Raw genomic sequence first — 21,498 nt, 5'->3', positions numbered from 1 at the left:
ACAGTACTGTTTTAACAGATGAATACTATAACATGATTAAGAAACATATGAATAAAATATTGGTTATGTCAAGAAATTCATAAAATTAATGTGTTGAATATTAAGATCAGCAAATATTCTCTTTTGCTACACAGCCTCTGTGTTTCTCATCTATACAACAGACTGTCTAATGTCAAAAAATCAGAAACTTGTATCAAAATCAGTATAGTTTAAATTTTAAGAAGTGGGCTATCCAAAATGATACACTAATACACATTTAATGTGGTAAAGTAAAATTATTAGATCAAACTTGAACAAAGGGGAAAATGGTTTACCTGCAAGGGTGGCTGAAAAGCTGGAAGACAATCCAAACTGATTTTCTATAAATTTAGGTAAAAATGTAGCAAACCCAGTAGTAATTAAGGCTTCTGAAGAAGCTGACAACACTAAACACATAAAGACAGCATTCCGCATCAAATTCTAAAGAAAAAATACAGTTCATCAAATGAATAGCTATGATTATACCACAAAATGTAACATCAGAATAGCAGCACGATGAAATGGCAAAATTTTTAATCAACACAGTATAATTATCTATAAAATTTCAGCATTTTCTCCAGTATAAAAGCATAAATATGGAATATTAATAGCTTTATATATACTACATTGAGAACATGTATACATGCAGCACCTAGAGAACTGACAGGTGATTCGTCAGGGGGGTGACTGTGCCTTATCATATGCAAGGACTGGGTAAAGGAGGTAAAAGCCAGCGTGGAAAGGTTCCCTTCCCCAGTCTACTATAAATCACCATACATTAAATCTACCCCTTGTCCGATTTATTCTACTGTGTTTTGAATTTCCGTGTCTAGTAAATGAAGAACTCAGACTACAAGCACAGACAAGAATGGTCTCTGAGTTACCAAATTTGTATTGTTCCACGAGTAAAGGACTCAATAGTTAAGAACCTTAGGGAGTTATAGAGTAATTTTAAATGTGGATTGCTGGACTTCTCAGAATCTTTTTCATCTATCAGGGGAGAGTATAGAGATTAATAAAGCCAATTTATCTAACCATAAAGTGAAACCAAATTATAGTTCTGGAATATTAAATGCAAAAAAAATTTCTATCAAACAAAATACACACATGCACACACCCACACCCAGGAGTGACAAAGGGGCAAGGTAAGAGAGTTAGAAGTCAGATCCAGATGTTCTAATATAAGAATAACAATAGTGACAAAAGGAGAAAAAGTACCTGAACGAAAACATTCACTATTTTTTTTAAATAATAATAGCAGAAAATATTTAAATCTTCAGATTAAAAAAGATAATGGATTCCTGGCAAAGATTAATGAAAAAACACATATATGGAGGCGTAACCTAACAGACTGCCTGAAATTAAAGATAAATGGAAAAATGTATAAATTTGAAAATGGAGATTAAAAAAGAATCACACTAACATGGAACTTCTCAACTACAACACACGTAAGTAGAAAAGAGCAAGATAACACCCACAGACTTCCAGGACTAAAAGAATATGATCCGAAAGTGTCCACCCAGTCAGAAATATCGTTTCGTATTCAAGGATGCTTAGATGGTATCCTGCCTGACGAAAACTAGCAATAAAATACCATACCGAGAGGGACCTGAATCAGAACCAAGACCTGGAAGCACAAAACCGTAAGAATAAAAAAAGCAGCAGGGATGGCAATATACATAAGAATTTATAAAATAAATAAAATTAGTATTAAAGAAAACAGTAGTTGGAATTAAAATCATGAACGATCTCAGCAAAACACAAGAATTTGCCTGCATGGGAGAGAACAGAGAGTTGAAAGGTGGGATAAATGGAGTAAGAACATTTTAGGCTTTCATTTAAAGGGGGAAATGAAAATAATTGAAAAGTAAATAATTTCAGATCTTGAAAAGGTAAAATTATAAACTCCTGTATGTATAAAACTTTTATGATGCTAAATGGAAAGATTGTTTTTCTAAGAAGTACAACAGAACAGACCATAACACTTGTTTCTTTAACCTCACACTCAAACCTAGTAACTTACTAACTGCCACTTCTTTCACAAGAGAAAAATATTGGTTTGACATTCTCAAATTTATATTTACAATTCAGTGACAACTGACTGATCCATTACATGAGGGAAATGGCGAGGAATAATGACTGGCTATAGTGCTAATGGGGAACCACCAAATATTGATATTGCCAATAAGATAACTCATGTTCTTTCAACCATTCTAACCTGGAATCGTTCTCACTTACTCAAAGCATAATAAAATTAAATCTGAAGTTATTTGTTTATAAGAGCTAGAACTATAGTAAATAGGCAAACAAAAATGCATCAGGAAAATATCTGTGTGTATATATGTACATATTTATTCATATGTATATGTAATACATACATCTACCTATTTATATGTGGAGAAGGGTGTGTGTGTGTGTGTGTGTGTGTGTGTGTGTGTGTAATGTTATTTTACCTTTAGAGCAGCTGGAAAATCTTTCAAGCTTGTTCCAAAATTCTCCTCTGTTTGTTTTAAGGAACTATTCTTTTCCTGATGAGTCTGGCAAATTCTTTCACTATGAATTTTTGCTGTACCTAAAAAAATAGTAAAGGTACTTGGTCTTTCACTTCATTCTTCATTTTTTAAAATGCTTACTTTTTAACCGACACACACTTCTATAAATATATAAATTTGTAACATAAGCCATTTTCTCTCTTTGTCAACAAAACTGCACAAGTATCTATGTATATAATTTGTCTGTCCTGAGAGCTAGTATTATTCCTATTAGCTAAGAAGTTCCAATCAGTCTAGAAATTAAGATGAGACAACTTTGTTCCAATGACATATTTTCCTTTACAAATATCTCTTAAATTCTTTTCTTCCTTTAAAAATGGATCTCTTTTTCATCCATTATATATTAAATGAAGTATGTCTGAGGCTCTTTTCTTTTACTCTCTTTAATTCTAACATGCTTTGCAGATGAAATATTTACCATGTATTACCATGTTCCTTTGATTTTTAATAATGGCACCGTGAATAAATCTGAGAAAACAGTCAATATATGGAATTATAAGTTGGATGGCCCAGGGTAGAAAGAAATCAGTGAGTCCACCTACTTCTATTCTGTCAACTTTTCTTTTGCCCATTCTGAAAAGTTAATCATCTATCGTGTTACATGTAACTATAGAAACAACTACTTACCTAATTTCTGCCTAGAGAAAAATACTTCGACAGATAATGTATTTGAACTACATGATTATATAGAAGCAAAATTTTACAGAGAAAGGAATGGATATACTTTTCTATTAATCTTTTCTTTTTTAGGCAAACTAATATTGAAATATGATGAAAAATGAGTATACTACAGTATTAGTTTGATGACAATTGAAAAAAAAGTACTTGTACTCTCATCAACAAATAACATTAATGATTTAAGGCAGATTGATTGTTGGTTAGTGAGGAATTGAATGCAAACTAATAGTTTGAAAGATCCCATATCTTGCATATACACAAAGCAAGATTCCAGATAACACAGGAAACAAATTTTTTATTAAGTATATACATAATATTACTAACATGTTGAAGATTATTATTGTATTTTATGGTATATATATTAATATAGTTATTAATATATAATATATTAAATATATGGTAAGAAAGTGGATATACACAGTTTTATTGCTTTTATTAATAAAGGAAATAAAGGAAATGAGTATTAAGATAGCTACCCAAAATTTCCTAAAGACAAACATTCAAAAGTTTGCATAGGCAGACAACTGAATTTCCATAAAACAATGAATTTTCTAGGGTTCTTAGAAATTATAAGCAACCCTTGGCCTAGAATTGGAATAAAACTGCTTGGTTTTAAAGGAAATATGTTTACCTGGTAAATGTTTTGGAAAGCATAGAAAAGGTATTATCAAAGACCAAGCAAAGAGCCAACACAGAAGAAATCCAATCCACCATGCCCCCAGCCATCGTGGATCATCTTCAGTGATAGCTACGCTATAGGACAGAAAAACAAAATGTAAAAGTCAACCCTACCTTATTCATTGAAGTGCAGTTGTGATAAGTATATAGTTTGTAATTCAAGCACATATGTAGGGGAATAGTATTAGAATACCCAACATTTTAAGTGGAGTCATTGTGCTGCGTCAGACAGCAGAGAGCAGGCATAAATGAGAGCTATAAAAATAATGGCTTACAAAATATTTCAAATGGTAATACGACACAGAAGTGTAAAATATTTAATCGTAAATATAGGTATGCTGAATACCTGAAAGCATACATAGAATTTCTGAACATTGTTTACCTAACTTTGGCCAAGTTTTTCTTCTCTATTATACTGAGTACATCTTACAGCAAATCACTGATCTGTGTTAAAAGCCCACACACTGTGCTTCAATTAAGGCATTCATTTAAATGTAAAATTCATTTATTTTATTTATTTATTTATTGAGCTATAATTGACATACAATATTATATTGGTTTCAGGTATACACTATAATGATGCAATATTTCTATATATTACAAAATGATCACATTAAGTCTATTTAATATCCGTCACCATATAGTTAGAGAATAGTTTTTCTTGTTTTGAGAACTTATAAGATTAACTCCCTTACCAACTTTCAAATATGCAGTCTAATATTACTAACTATAGTTGCTATGTTGTATATTACTTTCCATGACTTAATTATTTTATAACCAGAAGTTTATATCTTTTGACTCCTTTTAGTCATTTCACCCATCCCCCACCTATGGTAACCATGAATTTGTTCTCTGTATCTATGAGCTTGTTTTTTTGTTTGTATGTTTTTTTAGATTCTACATACACACGAAATCATATAGTATTTGTCTTTCTCTGTCTGACTATAAAGTTCTTAAAGTAATTTATTAACAGGGTTTTATAGTGATTCTCATAGTTTTATATCAATAGGTTTTTCCCCCAAACACGCCATTCCTACAACTCATGTAATTCTCCAATGAAATTAAAAATCTTCCTTAAAAACTCAGCTCTCTGCTTCAAGAATTTTCTCTGCATATTTTTATATAGTCTCTAAAATATTAACCTGGGAATAACAGCTCAAGGAACAAATCACATATCCATAACCACATTTTCTTATTCATTACTCAGAGTCACAGTTTTAATTCCTAGTGGTAAAATGAAAAAATACGGCCTCCCCCAAAGGTCACTAACTTCTCTATATTCAGGAAAAAGAGAAGGTAACTTAGTGGTTAAAAGGAGGATTTGGTTAGCATTATCTCCTCCAGTCCCATCCATGTTGCAGCAACGAAATAAGTCAAGCAGAGAAAGACAATTATCATATGGTTTCACTCATTTATGGAACATAAGAAGTAGGAAGATCAGTAGGAGAAGAAAGGGAAGAAGAAAGGGGGGGTAAACAGAAGGGGGAATGAACCATGAGACTATGCACTCTGGGAAACAAACTGAGGGCTTCGGGGGGGGGGATGGGATAGGCTGGTGATGGGTATTAAGAAGGGCACGTATTGCATGGTGCACTGGGTGTAATACGCAAGTAATGAATCATGGAACTTTACATCAAAAACTGGGGATGTACTGTATGGTGACTAACATAATAAAAAATATTATTATTAATTTAAAAAAAAGGAGGATTTGGGAGTAAAAAAGATCAACCTGAATTCATGCCTTAGCCACTTACCAACCTCTGTGTAACAACTACCTAATACGATTATTAAAAGGATTAAATTAAGTGCTATATAAAATAAAGTAACACACAAAACCCATGTTATCTATAAAGTAGTATGGGGTAAATAAACATTAGCTATTATTATCCTCTATGGCCACAGTTAAAACCACACAATTGTGATTCCTATGACCATACCAGAACTATTACAGAACTTAGTCTGAGAATCATAGACTCTTGAGGCTTTTCAGGCTATCTACATCCAGCTAAATCTACTAAAAGTACAGCCCATTTGGATTAAGTTCTTCTTTCTGAACAATGCATGGAGTCCTAGATATGTATTTTGAAAAATTTCACAGGTGACTTAAGCAACCTTATTTATGAATAAATGCATTATAATGAGGGTGGTATAGCATTAATTCATGAAGTAGTACAGCTAAAACATTATATAAAAACTGTGTGTATTCAGTTTTGTTTCCTGAAAAATCCCTCATGCTATCTGAGGAAATACTTAGAAAATGTTCTATGATGTTAACATTATTAAAATAAAATAAATTTAAATAAAAGAAAAATAGATATCTCCTTGCCTTTGTCCCATACCCACATCAATGTACAAGGTTAGCAGCTGTCCTCCCAACACATAGCCAACAGCAGGGCCTAATATTGACATACAATAGCCAATTCCTAGAAGAACAAAGACATCGAAAATGGTCAGCTATACAATTTTGCTATGAATGTCTTACAGTAGTGAAGAAAAAAATATTTCATTGTAGAAAAATTGAAATGATTAGAATTACAACAAAATTACACTTATTCTCAGTAAAAAAATACAATTTGAATGGTACCACTTGTTAAGTCGAGGAGCTTAAAAATATTTTTAAAATAAATATAACTATAAAATATGCTTTAAATATACATATATGTAATTCAAAGTAAAAGTTGTTAGACTATAATAATAATTGCAATAAACCCAACAACTATAAATTCAGGGAAAATTAGATAATGTTAAATGGCAACAGAGGTAGTACATCTACTATTACCCTTTACGGATGATGATACTGTTTACAATTCTTATGGAAGAAAATACTGTGAAATGAGAAGCCTTTTCCACTCTGTACACACTCTAAAAGCAATCTGTATTTTGCACTACAGCAGCTGATTTTAAAACCTGGATCTGGTGATTAACCTGTTTCATAAAAGTAAGCCGTTAATTTAAACTCCCGCACGTAGTGATCTTCCATTTCTACTTGCAGCAGAGTTAAACTGACCTTATTTCGCTCAGATATTTAAAATTTTGCCATATGTGACATTTAAATTTTTGCAAAAAATTATGCATACATTAGTATCTTCATATATTACCACCTTCTGAATTTTTTATTAACTAAGACTCTCATTCGCATACACAAAAGAACAGAATCTATCATACCCAAAGCTAAGCATATGTCAATGGTAAAAATAACTTATGTACTTGACCAAGTTTCCAAAGTAGAGGTCATGCAAGGTGATCTTCTGAAGGACCACTGAGCCGGGATTCTGAAAGAAAGATCTAAAAAATTGGAACTGATTTTTTTCTGGGCATATTTGCTGATTCTACAAAAGACACTGGGAGGGTTAGCAATCCTTGCTAGTCTCTAGGAAGTAGGGAAACCAGAGTTGCAGTTCAGGGCGCCTAACTCGGGAGTTAGACCATATAAAGTTCCCCCACCCTACATTTTATGTTGGCACCTAGGAAGCTATACTCTAAAGGTAAGGGTGAGTTAGAAGGAGAATTGCCCACAGAGTAAGTATACCTTTGTTTCAAATAAACTCAATCTGTGAAGTTACATCGAGGGGATCCCAAATATATCAGAGGTTGGGAATTTATTAAAAAACACACAGAGTGGGGTTTGGAGAAAAAGTGTAGCATAAAACACCTTTATCAAAGTTGAAATGAAAGAGACACAAAGCAGATTACTCAGGACTCAACTGAGGATTACCAAACTGGAAAAATCAATTAAGTCATGAAAAACTTAGCGAGAAGCACAAAAACATAAAAACAAAAGATAAAAAATATAGAAAAGAGTAAGATATGAAGAATATATTTTTAAAAGGCTTAGCATACATGTAATTGGAGTCCTAAGAGAGGAGATAATAGAAGTTATATTTAAATAAATAATCATAGGAAATATCTTAAAGCCAATAAAATATATCAAACAACATATTTATGAAGTCATATAAATCCACAACAGGTTAAATAAAAGGAATTTTGCACCTATACACATCATATAAATAAAACTGATAAAAATCAAATGCAAAGAGAAAAATCTTCAATAGCAAACATATATGAAACAGTGGAAGTGAAAATACAAAGGAACAGTATTTTTAAAGCACTGAAAAAAAAAAATCAATGGCCAACCAGTTATCTATTCCTAGTGAAAATATTCATCAGGGAAAAGGGTTAAAAAGAACATTTTTAGCTAAAGAATTCTAGGATAGCTATGATCAGGTATGTGGTAAAAGTATCAATTAACATTAGAATTTCATAAAATCAAGTTTACATATAAGGTCATTAGTACATGAACAGTAAAATAGGATATATCCAGGAAGTTAATAGAGGGAAGAAATGAAATAATATTAAATTATCCAAAAGAAAGAAAAAAAGGCAAGAAATAAGCACATAGAGTAATTAGGAAGCAAAGGTTAAGATGAAAGATTTAAACACAAAATAACATTAATGAATTAAAAAGTTCAATAAAAGAACAAAGATTGTTAACCCAAGGAAAGCATCAGAGAAATAAAGGAATAAAGGGTGAATGGCCTAGAAAAGTTTGTGAGGATAGATATGCTGCATTAACCACTTTTTATAAAATTCATTCTAAAAGGGAACAGATTTTGACCACTTTCATTTTGCCCGTTTTTGCTTTGTTATGCATAAAATGTGTCTCATAGAAGAATGTAAGGAATCAGTAATAGATACTGTTTTAAAAGAAAGAAAGAAAGGAGGAAGATTTCGAAATTCAAAGATATAAAAAGCATAAAAAAGGAAGGACTTCATGCAACAAAACCTAAGTATTTAGTGAAAAATACTGGTTACCTGATAGTGAAAAGAATACATGTATATAACATACTATAATTAAGATAAGTGTTTATATCTTCCTTAACAGAAAAATAAGAGACAAAATTAAAATGAGTTTCCCAGTTTGCTCCTTTTTTTTTTTCCTTTACCCTCAAAAATTGCCATGAATTCCTACAGTATAGGAAAGAGTTAACATAGCAGGCCTGTGACTGTTAACTTCAGAAAGACCTGTCGGCAAGGTTGGCCCTCCGGCTGGCTGGCGTGTGGAGTTTATTTAACTGTCCGGAGAAATGCCACCATTCCATAACTAATAAGGGTAGCTCACTGTACCAACAGTGTATAAACAATGTGGTTTTGCTGACTACTTGTTTTCCTTTTGAGAGTCCAGAACTCTGATATATGCAAGGCAGAGGGTCCTGACGTGATCAACTCCCAATAAAATCCTTGGACACTGAATCTCTAATGAACTTAAGTGATAGAAAATATTTCAAACTCATTGCTGGCAGAATTAATTGCAGGCTGTATGGCTCCACTAGGAGGAGCTAAATCTTGGAAGCTTGCCCCCAGTTTTTGTCTGCACTTTACCTTCTGCACCTTTTCCCCTGGCTGATTTTGCTTGGTATCCTTTTGCTGTAATAAACCATAGCTATGAGTATGATTATATGCTAAGTCAGTCCTGCTATGAATTTATGGAATCTGGGATGGTCCCATGGGCCTCCACCCCACCAACCGTGTTTCCTATTTTTGTGTGTTACTAAACCGTAAAGATTAAAACTGTCTTATGAGAAGTATTGATCAGAAGAGCACTTCAGAAAGGAAATTTGTTGAACTGGGAGAGTGAAAAGCATCATCACTAGCTAATTGAAATAAAAGCATTGTTAAATTAGTAAATGCAAGAAAAGTTGTACTCAGCTGGAACTTACAGAAAGAGAGAGAATCAGAACTTGCGGAGAGACCAAGGCAAAACAAGTAGAGAAAATAAGTAGAAGTGTCGTGGTTTTCACATTACAGAAGAGCCTAAGTAGAGTTAGTGGTCTCTGTCAGAGTTGCATTGAACATATCTGACTTCCAGTGACGATGGCAATAGGTTCTTGCTATAGACTGAATGCTTGTGTCCCCCCCCAAAAGTCCTATTGTTGAAACCTAATCCCTAATATGATGGTAGGAGGTGGGACCTTTGGAACTGATGACATCATGAGAGTGGAGACTTCATCAGTGAGATTAGTGACTTTATAAGATGTCCCAGAAAGCCCTCTCTTCCCTTCTGTCATGTGAGCACACAGGAAAAAGATGAATGTCTATGAGGTAGGAAGTGGGCCTCACCAGACACTGAATCTGTGGGTACCATGATCTTAGACTTCTCGGCCTGCAGGGCTGTGAAAAATAAATTTCTGTTGTTTACAAGCCAACCAGTCAATGGTATTCTGTTATAGCAGACTGAAAGAACTAAGACATTAGTTATTAGAATAGTCAGCTGATAAAATGAAAACTGATAAAATGAAATGTGAAACATATTAATTTAAGCTAAGGCCACGCATAGCCTAGTAAGCTCTACCTTGCAAGAGTATCACAGAAGGAATTTAAGAGAAACTTAAGCTACCAAAAATTAGATTCCCCACACCCCAAGAATTGAGCCACATATAATAAGGATTAAACTGAAATGAAAAACTCCACAGAATTTCTGGGCACTACCTCATGGTTTCTTTCGTTGACTGTAGTCAGGTCTATGTAGGATGTAGTAAATCAGGTAGAATGGCACAGCTCCATCTCCCCGCCCTGTGTAAATGAGCCTGAATTCAAGTAATCTTGATAGCCTACTGCTTGGATGGCACTTCCAGGAAGGCTGGCGTGCCCAGGACAGGAAACAAGGCAGGATGTCAACAAAACTCATAACTGCATTTAACTGAAGGGCATGTGTCAGTAAGTAATGAAACAAAAACAGTCATATTGCTATATCTACCGTCTACTGGGAATCTAATGGAAATACCTATGAAATTACAACTAACTTTTTAATAAGCATCTATTATGTTTTTACTTATAAATTAAACAAGCAATAAAATGAAATGATACTGAAACATTTATTACAAAGAAAACTTACCAATGTAGAGAGAAGATTTGTGTGTGGGCACAGATTCATCAATAAAGGCTGTTCCCAGGGTATAGAGAGGAGTCCCTCCTGCTCCCAACAACAGTTGTCCCAAGATGAAGACATACAAGTAGTTAGAAAGCGAAGAATTTGAAAAGGTACAACTGGTTGTATTCCTTGTTGCTATGCAAGTACCTTTGGGGGGAAAAAATTAAATTGTGAATTTACAGAAATTTAGCTAATAAGTGAAATATCTATTTTTATCAATTATACTTGCCTAACAGAACCTTCTTTCTTTCAATCACTTCACTTTGATTAAACCGTTCTTAAATACATACATTACTAAAGAAAATTTAAGAAATATTATCACATTAAAATTTAGACATTGTAGAACAAAACTGAGAAACATTAACAATCAAAATTAACAAAGTTTGGGGTAAGTTAATATAAACACAATTGAAGCAAGTGGTGCCAGGGAAGGAGTTTTCAGATTAAGGAAAAAAAAAAAAAAACTCGCCTTTATTTTTCTTTCCAAGTCATAAATACAATATGACCAGCATACTGAATTTATCAATCAATACCCCGAACACATGTGAAAAGTGTACTTAGGTCATATGATATTTTGGTCAAAACAGCAATTTCTTAATATTCACTAAAAAGCCATAATACTTGAAGTTATGTCTGTCTAGTTCTTTCTTGTAGCTCAAACTACTTTATTAAATTTATTTTTTTAAGCAACCTTTGGCCCTACAGAATATTCTTCTGAATATCATCAAAGGAAAAATGGTTATTTTTAAGATTAAAAATCACACTCAAAGGCTGGATATTATGTAAGCCCATTATTTCCTAAATTCACCTGATAATATTAATGAATAAAGATGTTTGTTAAAAATACATCCCCAGCACTTTTCACTTTCTTTCCCTTTAAAGCTGGTAATATCCAGGAAACTGCATTTTAACAATATCCTTAGATGATTCTATTTTCATTTCCTTAATATCAGATCAAGATGTATTACTTCCTGAATGATGAGATGAGTAAGACCCCCAAAGCACCAATCCTGAAGACTCTTTAACTGGTCCACGACCATCGAATTTTCAGATGCAGATTTTATGCGTACAATTTTTATTTTCTTAATTTAAAATTTAAAATACACCCTATAATTTTGTACATACTCATATTATAAGAGGTTGATGAATATGTTGGCAAATAATTTGTATTTATAACTGAACTAAGTCTGCATTATTTGGCTTACCTCCCTGGCCATGTCAGACATTTGACCTGTGACTTCCAGTTTCAATATTCACTTTCCTGGAGGTAGCAGATTAGACTAAGAATAATCTCTTATGATTTGATACACTGCAAAATTAAACATACTTCCATGTATTTCTTGGTTTATTATTTTTTCCTATTTCTTTTTCATAATAAAGAAATATCTTTTTGTAGTAATCTAGTAGATACTTTGACCATGTGAGTATTCTGTAGGGTTTTGGTATTTGTTTTTTTCCCAGAGGAAATAATCCATGAAGTTTCAACATGTTTGTTTAAGTAAATTTTAAATAGCACAGAGGAAGATCAAGAGAAATACAAAACTCTCCCTTACCCTGCCTGCCTCCCCTTCATGCTCTCCCATGTAACTCAGATGGAGGTAACAGCTGATGTTAACAGTTCTTTTTATTTTTTTTTTCAGACACACATTCACACAGTTTGTGTCCATTTACTTTTTTTACACAAGTATGATCATAATAAACATACCACTCTTATACTCAACGACTTCCAGATTTCACTTATGTTCTGGACATCTTTGATGTTGAAATTTAACTGTATTTAAATTTCTTTGTTGGCACTGCCGTAACACTCCACAGCATAAATGTCGTATAACTTACTTAATCGACAATTTCAAGTACAGTTTCAAAAAAGTGGAACTGCTAGGTCAAAGTGTATAAATATTTATATTTTGATATTGTCAAACTGCCTTATCAAAAAGTTAAACAAATGTGCATTCACACCAGCAATGCAACAACACTTTGCATAATAAATTAAATTACTACCAATCTCTCTGGTTAAAAAAATAGGTGCACATATGTGGGTATATACACACATGTATTTTTTTAATTCAATTTTTTAGGTTCATCAATACAATTAAGCATTTCTTAAATGTTTATTGGCCACTTGCATGTATTTTCTGTGAATTTTTAAAATTTACTTCATAGGTTCCAATTTGATATTTGACTTATGGAGTTTTCCCTTCTCTAAGACTACATATAAATTAACATGATTTTATCATAGCATTTTTTTTTACTTTACAGTTGACCCTAGAACAACACGGGAGTTGGGGCGCCAATTCCTGCACAGTCAGAAGTCCATGTATAACTTTGGACTCCCCCGAAAATGAACTACTAATAGTCTGCTGTTGAAAAGAATCCTTACTGGTAAATAGTTGATTAGCACATATTTTGTATGTTTCATGTATTGGGTACTATATTCTTATAATAAAGTAAGCTAGAGTAAAGAAAATGTTAAGAAAGTCATAAGGAAAATACATTTACAGTACTGTACTATATTTATAAAAAAAAAAAAAAAACCTGTATATTAGTGGACCCACACAATTCAAACTCAGGTTTTTGTGTCCTCAACTGTATTTTTACTTCATATGTAATACAGTTTAGTGGGAAAAGATTGGGATGCAGTATTCTGTTGGATTAACCAAAGATTATCTTTTACTCAATTTCTTGGGGGTGCAGGTTTATTTTTGGATATTCAGTTTTATGTCACTGATCTTTTCAGTCTTTCTTTGGACCAAATCTCTTGTAATTACTCCAGCTGTCTAAGCTTTGAGATATCAACATCTCATCCCACTATGACCCATTTCACAGTACTACAGGAAAGGCTTGGTAACAATTAACATCTTCTTGTATCATTTTTCCCAAGGAAACGAGACCTAAGATCTACTTGTGAAAACTACTATATCCAATGTATTACCCTCTGTATTATTTCTGAATAATTCCTTTCTATTGCTTTTCTTAGATTTGATAAAAAGAAATGACATATCACGCCACAGAAAGGCTTGGACGAATCTTATATATTGCTAAGTGAAAGAATCCAGCCTGGGGAGGTGGGGTTAAGATCACATAGTAGTAGCAGGACCCTACGCTTGCCTCCTCCCTTTGACACAGCTAGATAAATATCAAATCATTCTGAATACCCAAGAAATCAATCTGAGAACTGAGAGAACAAACTGCACAACTAAAGGGAGAGAAGAGGCCACAACATGGAAGGTAGGAGGTGTGGAGATGAGACGTGACTTGGGTGGGGGGAAGGATCACAGGTGCTGCAGGGGGTGGGGGGAGCCCTGACGATGGAGAGTGGAGACAGATAAAGTGAGGAAGAGATAGAGAGAAAGAGAAAGGGAGTGAGCGCACATAGCACGCAGGGGATTGCACAAGAAAAACACTTACCCCAAACCAAAACCTAGGAAAATGAGAGGCGCTGATTATGGTGAGTTGGAATGGAACCAGCAGAACTCAAAAACTGGAGTTTTAGAAATCCTTGTCATGGTCAGTATGGAGCCCAGCAGGCACAGTGGTGCTCCTGTGTGTGGGGAGGGCAGAGGCCTGGGAACAGACATCGAGATATGAGGATACCCTAGGACACACTGGGGAAGATAGTTATTCCTTCTTGGAATGCATTTGGGAGAGGTGGCATTACCTCTCGGGGGACAAAGGAGACAGTGGGCACCATTGTGCTGCCCAGTCCCTTAGCATAGGGGTGGAGACAAATGTGCTAAAAGCAGCTAGCCTGGACACTGGCTTTTTGCTGTGCTTAACTCTGAACTTCAAACTCCTGTGAATTGGTCTGGGACAAATCGCACAAGCCACGGCATGGTGAGACCCTCCTTCAGAAGAGTAGTGTAGTCTGTGCTGAGCTGGGGCCCTAAAGTTTGGAGTTCTGAAACTCAGCTGGCATGCCTGAGCTAAAACACAGGTGCGCTGCAGCACCAGGAGGACAGACAGTCTGGACATAGACAGGATGAAGGTAGGGATCTGAGGAATGCCTGGGACACATGAGGGGAGAGTGATCGGTCTTGTGCAAGGGCTCCCCAAACAGCATTTGGCATGAACTCTGGAGACCAGGGAGGGGGCTGGCGCTATTTTTCTCTGCCCCACGTCAGCATGGACTAACTTCTGTGAGCAGAACAGTGCCAACAGTGAAGGTCTCAGCTGCTTACACAAAGCCCTACCCCCCTTGCTCTGCAGGTGATTCTTTACTAGGGCAGGCATGCCTGGGAACAAGAGCAGCACAAACGCAGCACCCCTCCCCCAGAATACCAGCACAAACCTTCCGCAGGCAAGTCTACTGACCACAGAGTGCTGCAAAGCTTCAGCTCTAGTGAAAATAGGATCTGGCCCCTTTTAACAGCAGACCACAGCACACCTAGTTAAAACTCTCCACACTCTGGACAGGGTCCAAACACATCCCACTGCGGGCATGGAGAAACTCTGCAGAAGACTGACCCAAGGGAAAGAGCAGCCAAAATACAACAGCAGAGTGCACACGGCACATATCAGAAACAATGCCTGAAGTGCCAGGCCCTGGAGGTTATAAAGCTATCACTCTCAGGAGCAGGAAACATAGCAGGCTTTCCTAACACAGAGAAGAAGACAAAGATCTAGAAAAAATGCCAAGGCAGAGGAATTCATCCCAAAAGAAATAGCAATAAAAGGTCATGGCCAGAGAGCCAATCAGAATAGATAATAAGTAATATGGCTGAGCCAGAATTTAAAACAACAATCATAAGGATACTAACTGGGCTTCAAAAAGCAAAGAAGACACCAGAGAATCCCTCACCACAGAGATAAAAGACCCTCAAACTAGTCAGGCTGAAATACAAAATGTTATATCTGAGGTGCAAAACCAACTGGATATAATGACCACAAGGATGGAAGAAGCAGAGAAACAAATAAGTGATACAGACGATCACATTATGGAAAATAATGAAGCTGAAAAGAAGAAGGAAAGAAAAATCTTGGATCACAAATACAGACTCAGGGAACTCAGCGACTCCATAAAACATTGTAACATTCGTATCATAGGAGTCCCAGAAGAAGAGACAGAAAAGGGGGCAGAAGGTTTATCTGAGGAAATTATAGCTGAAAACTTCCCTAATCTGGGGAAGGAAACAGACATCCAAATCCAGGAGGCACATAGAATTCCCACAAAAAGCAACAAAAGCCAGCCAATACCAAAATATATTGTAGTAAAATTTGCAAAGCAGAGAAGGAAAAAAATCCTAAAAGCAGCAAGGCAAAAGAAATCCCTAACTTACAAGGGAAGACAAATAAGGTTATCAACAGAAACTTGACAGACCAGAAGAGAGTGACATGATTTATTCAACACACTGAGTGCGAAAAAATATGTAGCCAAGAATACTTTATCCAGCAAGGTTGTCATTCAGAGTAGAAGGAGAGATAAAGAGTTTTCCAGACAAACAAAAACTAAAGGAATTCATGACCACTAAACCACTCTGCAAGAAATATTAAAGGGGACTCTTGAGTTGGAAAGAAAGACCAAAAGCAACAAAGACTAGAAAGGAACAGAGAAAATCTCCAGAAACAATGACGTGATAGGTAACACAATGGCACTAAATTCAAATCTATTAATAATCACTCTCAATGTAAATGGACTAAATTCTCCAAACAAAAGACAATGGGTATCAGAATGGATAAAAAAAAAAAAAAACAAGACCCATCTATATGCTTCCTATATAAGAGATTCATTTTAGACCTAAAGACACCTGCAGATTGAAAGTGAGGAGTTGGAGAACCACTTATCATGCTAACGGACATCAAAAGAAAGCTGGAGTAGCCACACTTCTATCAGACAAACTAGATTTTAAACCAAAGACTGTAACAAGACATGAAGAAGGGCACTGTATCATAATAAAGGGGTCTATCCAACAAGATCTAACAACTGTAAATATTTATGCCCCCAACTTGGGAACATCCAAATATATAAAACAATTAATAATAAACATAAAGAAACTCATTGATAATAACACAATAATAGTAGGACACTTTAACACCTCACTTACAACAATGGATAGATAATCTCAGCAGAAAATCAACCAGGAAACAATGGCTTTGAATGACACACTGGACCAGATGGACTTAACAGATATATTCAAAACATTTCATCCTAAAGCAGCAGAATACACATTCTTTTTGAGTGCAAATGGGACATTCTCCAGAATGGACCACATACTGGGTCACAAATAGGCTTCAACCAGTACAAAAAGACTGAGATCATACCATGCACATTTTCTGACCGCAGCTCTATGAAACTTAAAGTCAGCCACGAGAAAAAAAATTGGGAAGATCACAAATACATGGAGGTTAAAGAACACCTTACTAAAGAATGAATGGGTCAACCAGGAAATTAAAGAAGAAATCAAAGAAATACATGGAAACAAATGAAAATGAAAACATGATGGTCCAAAACCTTTGGGATGCAGCAGACACAGTCATAAGAGAAGAGTATGTAGCAATACAGGCCTACCTTGAGAAGCCAGAAAAATCTCAAATACACAACCTAACCTTACATCTAAAACAGTTGCAAAAGGAACAGCAAATGTGGCCTAAAGTCAGCAGAAAAAGAGAAATAATAAATATTATAGCAGAAATAAATGACACAGAAAAAAAAAAAAAACCACAGTAGAAAAGATCAATGAAACTAGGAGCTGGTTCTTTGAAGGAATTAATAAAATTGATAAACCCCTAGGCAGACTTATCAAAAAGAAAAGAGAAAGGACCCAAATAAATAAAATCAACAATGAGAGAGGAGAGATCACAAACAAAACCACAGAAATACAAACAATGATAAGATCATCACTGAATCATCAAGACTATCATGAAAAATTATATGCCAACAAATGGGGCAATCTGGAAGAAATGGATAAAAAGAAAAGTCTGAAGTCAAGGAGGGATTCTATGAACTGTTGCTGGCTTTAAAGATGGAAAGGACCACATGCGAAGGAATATGGAGAACTTCTAGAGGCTGACAGAAACACCCAATGATGACTGTCAAGGAAATAGAGATCTCAATTAAACAATCCACAATAAACTTTCCTTCCAACAGTTTAATGTGCCTGGAAAAGGATTCTTCTCTAGAGCTGCAAATGAGAATGCAGCCAGCTGACACCCTGAGTTTGACACTGAGCAGAGAACACAAGCTGAGCTGTGCCAGACTCTTGACCCACAGAGACAGTAAGATAACTGCACTGTTTCAAATTAAGTTTCCATAATATGTTATGCAGCAAGAGAAAACTAATACAAACATCCTACAAAAAGTTAACTAAGGAACAATTTGCCTCATTTGAGGGTGAATAATAACAAAAAAAGTGATGACAACAATTGCTTCTCAAAATCAAACACTGAAAAAAAGGGATTTTATAAGCTCATAAATGTGATTAATTAGAGAAGAAAAAAATGGGCTGAAAAAACTCAGGAAAGACATGAAATAAAAATGAAAACTACCATAGAAATAAAAGTCACAACAAAATGGGCAAAAGAAAACAGCACTCTGAGAATTAGAAGGAGACAGAATACATATCTGTGACTTGAAAAATATAAACAAAATTAAATAAACCAAAACTAAGACTTAAAAGATTAGAGAGAAAATTATGGAAATGAGATCTAGACAAAGAAAATCAAACAAGTGCATAATCAATCAAAATAGGAAAAAGTATATACTCTGAGGTAAAACTTAGGAAACTTTCCTGAAATAAATGAAAACTGATCTATAATTTAAAAGGGAATAAAGCATCCCAGGAAAATTTGATGCAGGACTTTCAAGACTATGCCTTTATAAAGTTATGGGATTTTAAAGATGAAGAAAGACTTATTTGTGCAGTCAAGAAAAAAGAAAGTCATTTACGTGGAGGGAAATAAAAAACATTTAGCTGGCATCAGACTTCTCTAGAGCAACATTAATCTCATAAAGCAAAGGAAATGATTTTTAAAAAGTAATCAACGAAAGATAATGTGACTCATAAATCTCATACTCAAACTATCATTCAAGTATATATTACAAATCTCAGGGAATTAACCTTTCCTGAAAAAAATAATAAAAATAAAAACAAGAACTACTAGAGGGTACATTTCAGCCTACCAAGAAATACTTCATTCTGAGATGCCATTGAGACCTGAAGAAGACCATTCATCATAAGTACTATTAAATAATTTATTAAATTGTACCTGTTATAAAATAGATTTTTAAAATAGCTAGGTTTACCTATTATTTGAATTCTGCAGTATTATTAGTTGAGGAAAGTTCCTGAACCTAGAATTTCAACATCTCATGAGAAATAAAACAATTCCTGACAAAACACTTCCAACACTCACTTAAAAGCATGTAATCTGACAATACACCACAAGAGGGAGCGTCTACGCTGTTCATGAACAGATGAAGTGCTGCCAATAAAACTAAGGTTTAGAACTTCGCTTAATGGACAAACCAGTGTTCAGTCCTACCTACTAACCTGTGCAGAAACCAAAGGAAAAACGGAAAATGGAAACCTATACACCTGGACATTTATAAGTTAAATATCAAACTCAGCCCGACCCTCATCCCCACTCAGAGGCCCATAGCCTGCTTCTCCCCATGCATTTACCTTTAAAACCTGAAGTTAAGAGACCATGTCTTCCTCTGGGGCCATCCTGCTGCCAAGGGTAGGGCAGGATGCTGCAGCCTGAGATGATATTTCACTCCCCCAGCCACACTTTTTTTCTTTTTCAATATCCAGGAGGTACCCATATCTCCTGAAAAGAAACATAGTTTTCTAGGGAACCTGGTCTGCCTAATTACCTGCACCAGGTACTTTGAGGCGGCAAACCTGAAACAAAAACAGCCTCTCTTTCTCCGTTCCCAGGGAAGGACTATAATCATCACCCCACCCCCCCATCTCCCATCTCCTAGTGAATGCCCTCAAGGAGAAAGGGCTCCTGCTTTTGTTTAAACTTGACCAGGCCCAAGTCTAAGTAGCATCCTCTGGCCTAGAGAGTATAGCTTACCCCCACATGCCTCTCCTACAACTTCTCTTCACTAATCCTCTTATCAACCTTTCCTTTAAAAAGTTTCTCTAAAGAGAAAAACAAGTTATCTTTGAGTTTCAGTGTCTGTGATGTGAGTCCCTCTCTGCACATGGCTCAGGGCAGGGGCCTTCTTGCTCAGGGCTAGGGAACCTGATGGCAGAGGATCTGAGAAAGCAGCAAGAAAAATACTCTTCCTAAAATGAGGAGCTACCCTCTCAAGCCCACAGTTCCCTTGCCTACAACAACTGATGTAGGAACAGGAGATGAGCCAGGTGGCAGAGGGGCTTCTTGGGCTGCTATTGTTCATAAAAATAGAGAGGGTGGGTGGGTGGCAAGAGGTTGCACAAGGAATCTCAAGACAATTCTGGTCTATCTTTGTGGGAAATAAAAAGATGAGAGAGCCTTTGCCTCTGCAATCAACCTGCGTAGGATGCTAGCCCGCTCACTCACCTCCTATGGCGAACCTGAGTCAAGCAAGTGGTTTTCTAAAGGAGCTATAACAGCATCTATGTAAAGATGCTGTAAATAAAAAGAACAACATAGTTTTATTAAACTAAGATTTCATCTGACCACAAAAATACTTTCATGGTGCAGGTAAAAATATGAACACATACTGCATCATGAAACAAAGCAACTATTTATCTGAAGGAAGAAAGTAAGGCAGAAATGACGTTAAGAAATGTGAGAAAAAGAAAGTGGAAAAGAAACATGAGCTGGCAGAACGCAGGAAAGAAGGGGAAAGTTAAAACCCCATAGAAATGAAGGTAAAATTGAAAGGGGCATAAAGGTGAAGAGACTGAAAAAACACAGCAACAGGCATATAGTACAGAAATGAAAAAAGTGAGAGAAATGGATGGTAAAGAAGCACGGGAAACATTAACTACAGAAGGTGGTCAAAGGAGATAATTAGTAAAGTACCTGAGGAAAAAAACTCTAACATGGAATAAAATACTCAAGGATATAATTTAAGAAAATGTCCCTAATATCTAAAAATATGTATGTAAATTTATATACTTCAATCTCCATAACTGGGTGCCAGAGACACATGACATCAATAGTCATCACCAACAGGTAACTTGGACTGGACTTTGAGGAGACATTCTAAACTGCAGAGACCTGTGGCCTACTGAGAATGTTCTCTGTAGAGAATAGCAGCAGTATAATACGTATCAAGTGCTGCAAGCACTTTCAAATGACTTCAGAATACACAGGTGGCCAGAGGCTACTGAGCACTAGTAAGAATGGATAAGAAACTCCAAAAATGTTAGTGAGCAAATTATGAATATACAAAAGAGAAACACTGAAGTTACAAATATGAATAACTCCTTCTGACAAATAACACATCAACCTTTCACTAAAGTGAAACAGATCCTCATTTACTCAGGTTGGATGGATCAGGAGGGGAATAAACTCTATAAACAAATACTGTTATACTTTCTGGTGCTTCTCGATCATCAAAGCTTTCACATACATTTCTTAACCTAATCTTTACAACAACTTTCTTTAATCATTTTTTAAATGAGGAAACTGAAGCTCAAAGTCACATGCTATGCATAGTCCGATTTTTCTAACAACCCAATAATCTGATTCCTAGTGTTCTAATCC

At 35.3% G+C, this 21,498-nt stretch overlaps 1 protein-coding gene across 4 annotated transcripts in view; it reads right to left on the bottom strand.

The window, feature by feature from the left end:
* The window catches only part of SLCO4C1 (solute carrier organic anion transporter family member 4C1), a 77,658-nt gene that overhangs the window by 33,466 nt on the left and 22,694 nt on the right, over positions 1-21,498 (bottom strand). For 3 of the 4 annotated variants that reach the window (XR_006781549.2, XM_087861958.1, XM_045808337.2), the window contains exons 3-8: positions 10,819-11,001; positions 7,134-7,211; positions 6,253-6,349; positions 3,880-4,001; positions 2,472-2,590; positions 315-459 (exon numbers count right to left, since the gene is read on the bottom strand). Coding sequence is in view for 3 of the 4 variants with exons in the window: in XM_087861958.1 (XP_087718084.1) it covers positions 315-459; positions 2,472-2,590; positions 3,880-4,001; positions 6,253-6,349; positions 7,134-7,211; positions 10,819-11,001 (744 nt within the window). In the remaining variant the exon portion in view is untranslated. The remainder of the gene's footprint in view (positions 1-314; positions 460-2,471; positions 2,591-3,879; positions 4,002-6,252; positions 6,350-7,133; positions 7,212-10,818; positions 11,002-21,498) is intronic. The other variant, XM_045808338.2, reaches the window with a different exon arrangement.

Source organism: Ursus americanus, chromosome 5, assembly GCF_024610735.1.
Source record: "Ursus americanus isolate L20-20 chromosome 5, mUrsAme1.1.p, whole genome shotgun sequence".
NCBI lineage: Eukaryota > Metazoa > Chordata > Mammalia > Carnivora > Ursidae > Ursus > Ursus americanus.
The sequence above is the reverse complement of the archived record's forward strand: the minus strand, read 5'-3'. Positions and strand labels throughout refer to the sequence as shown.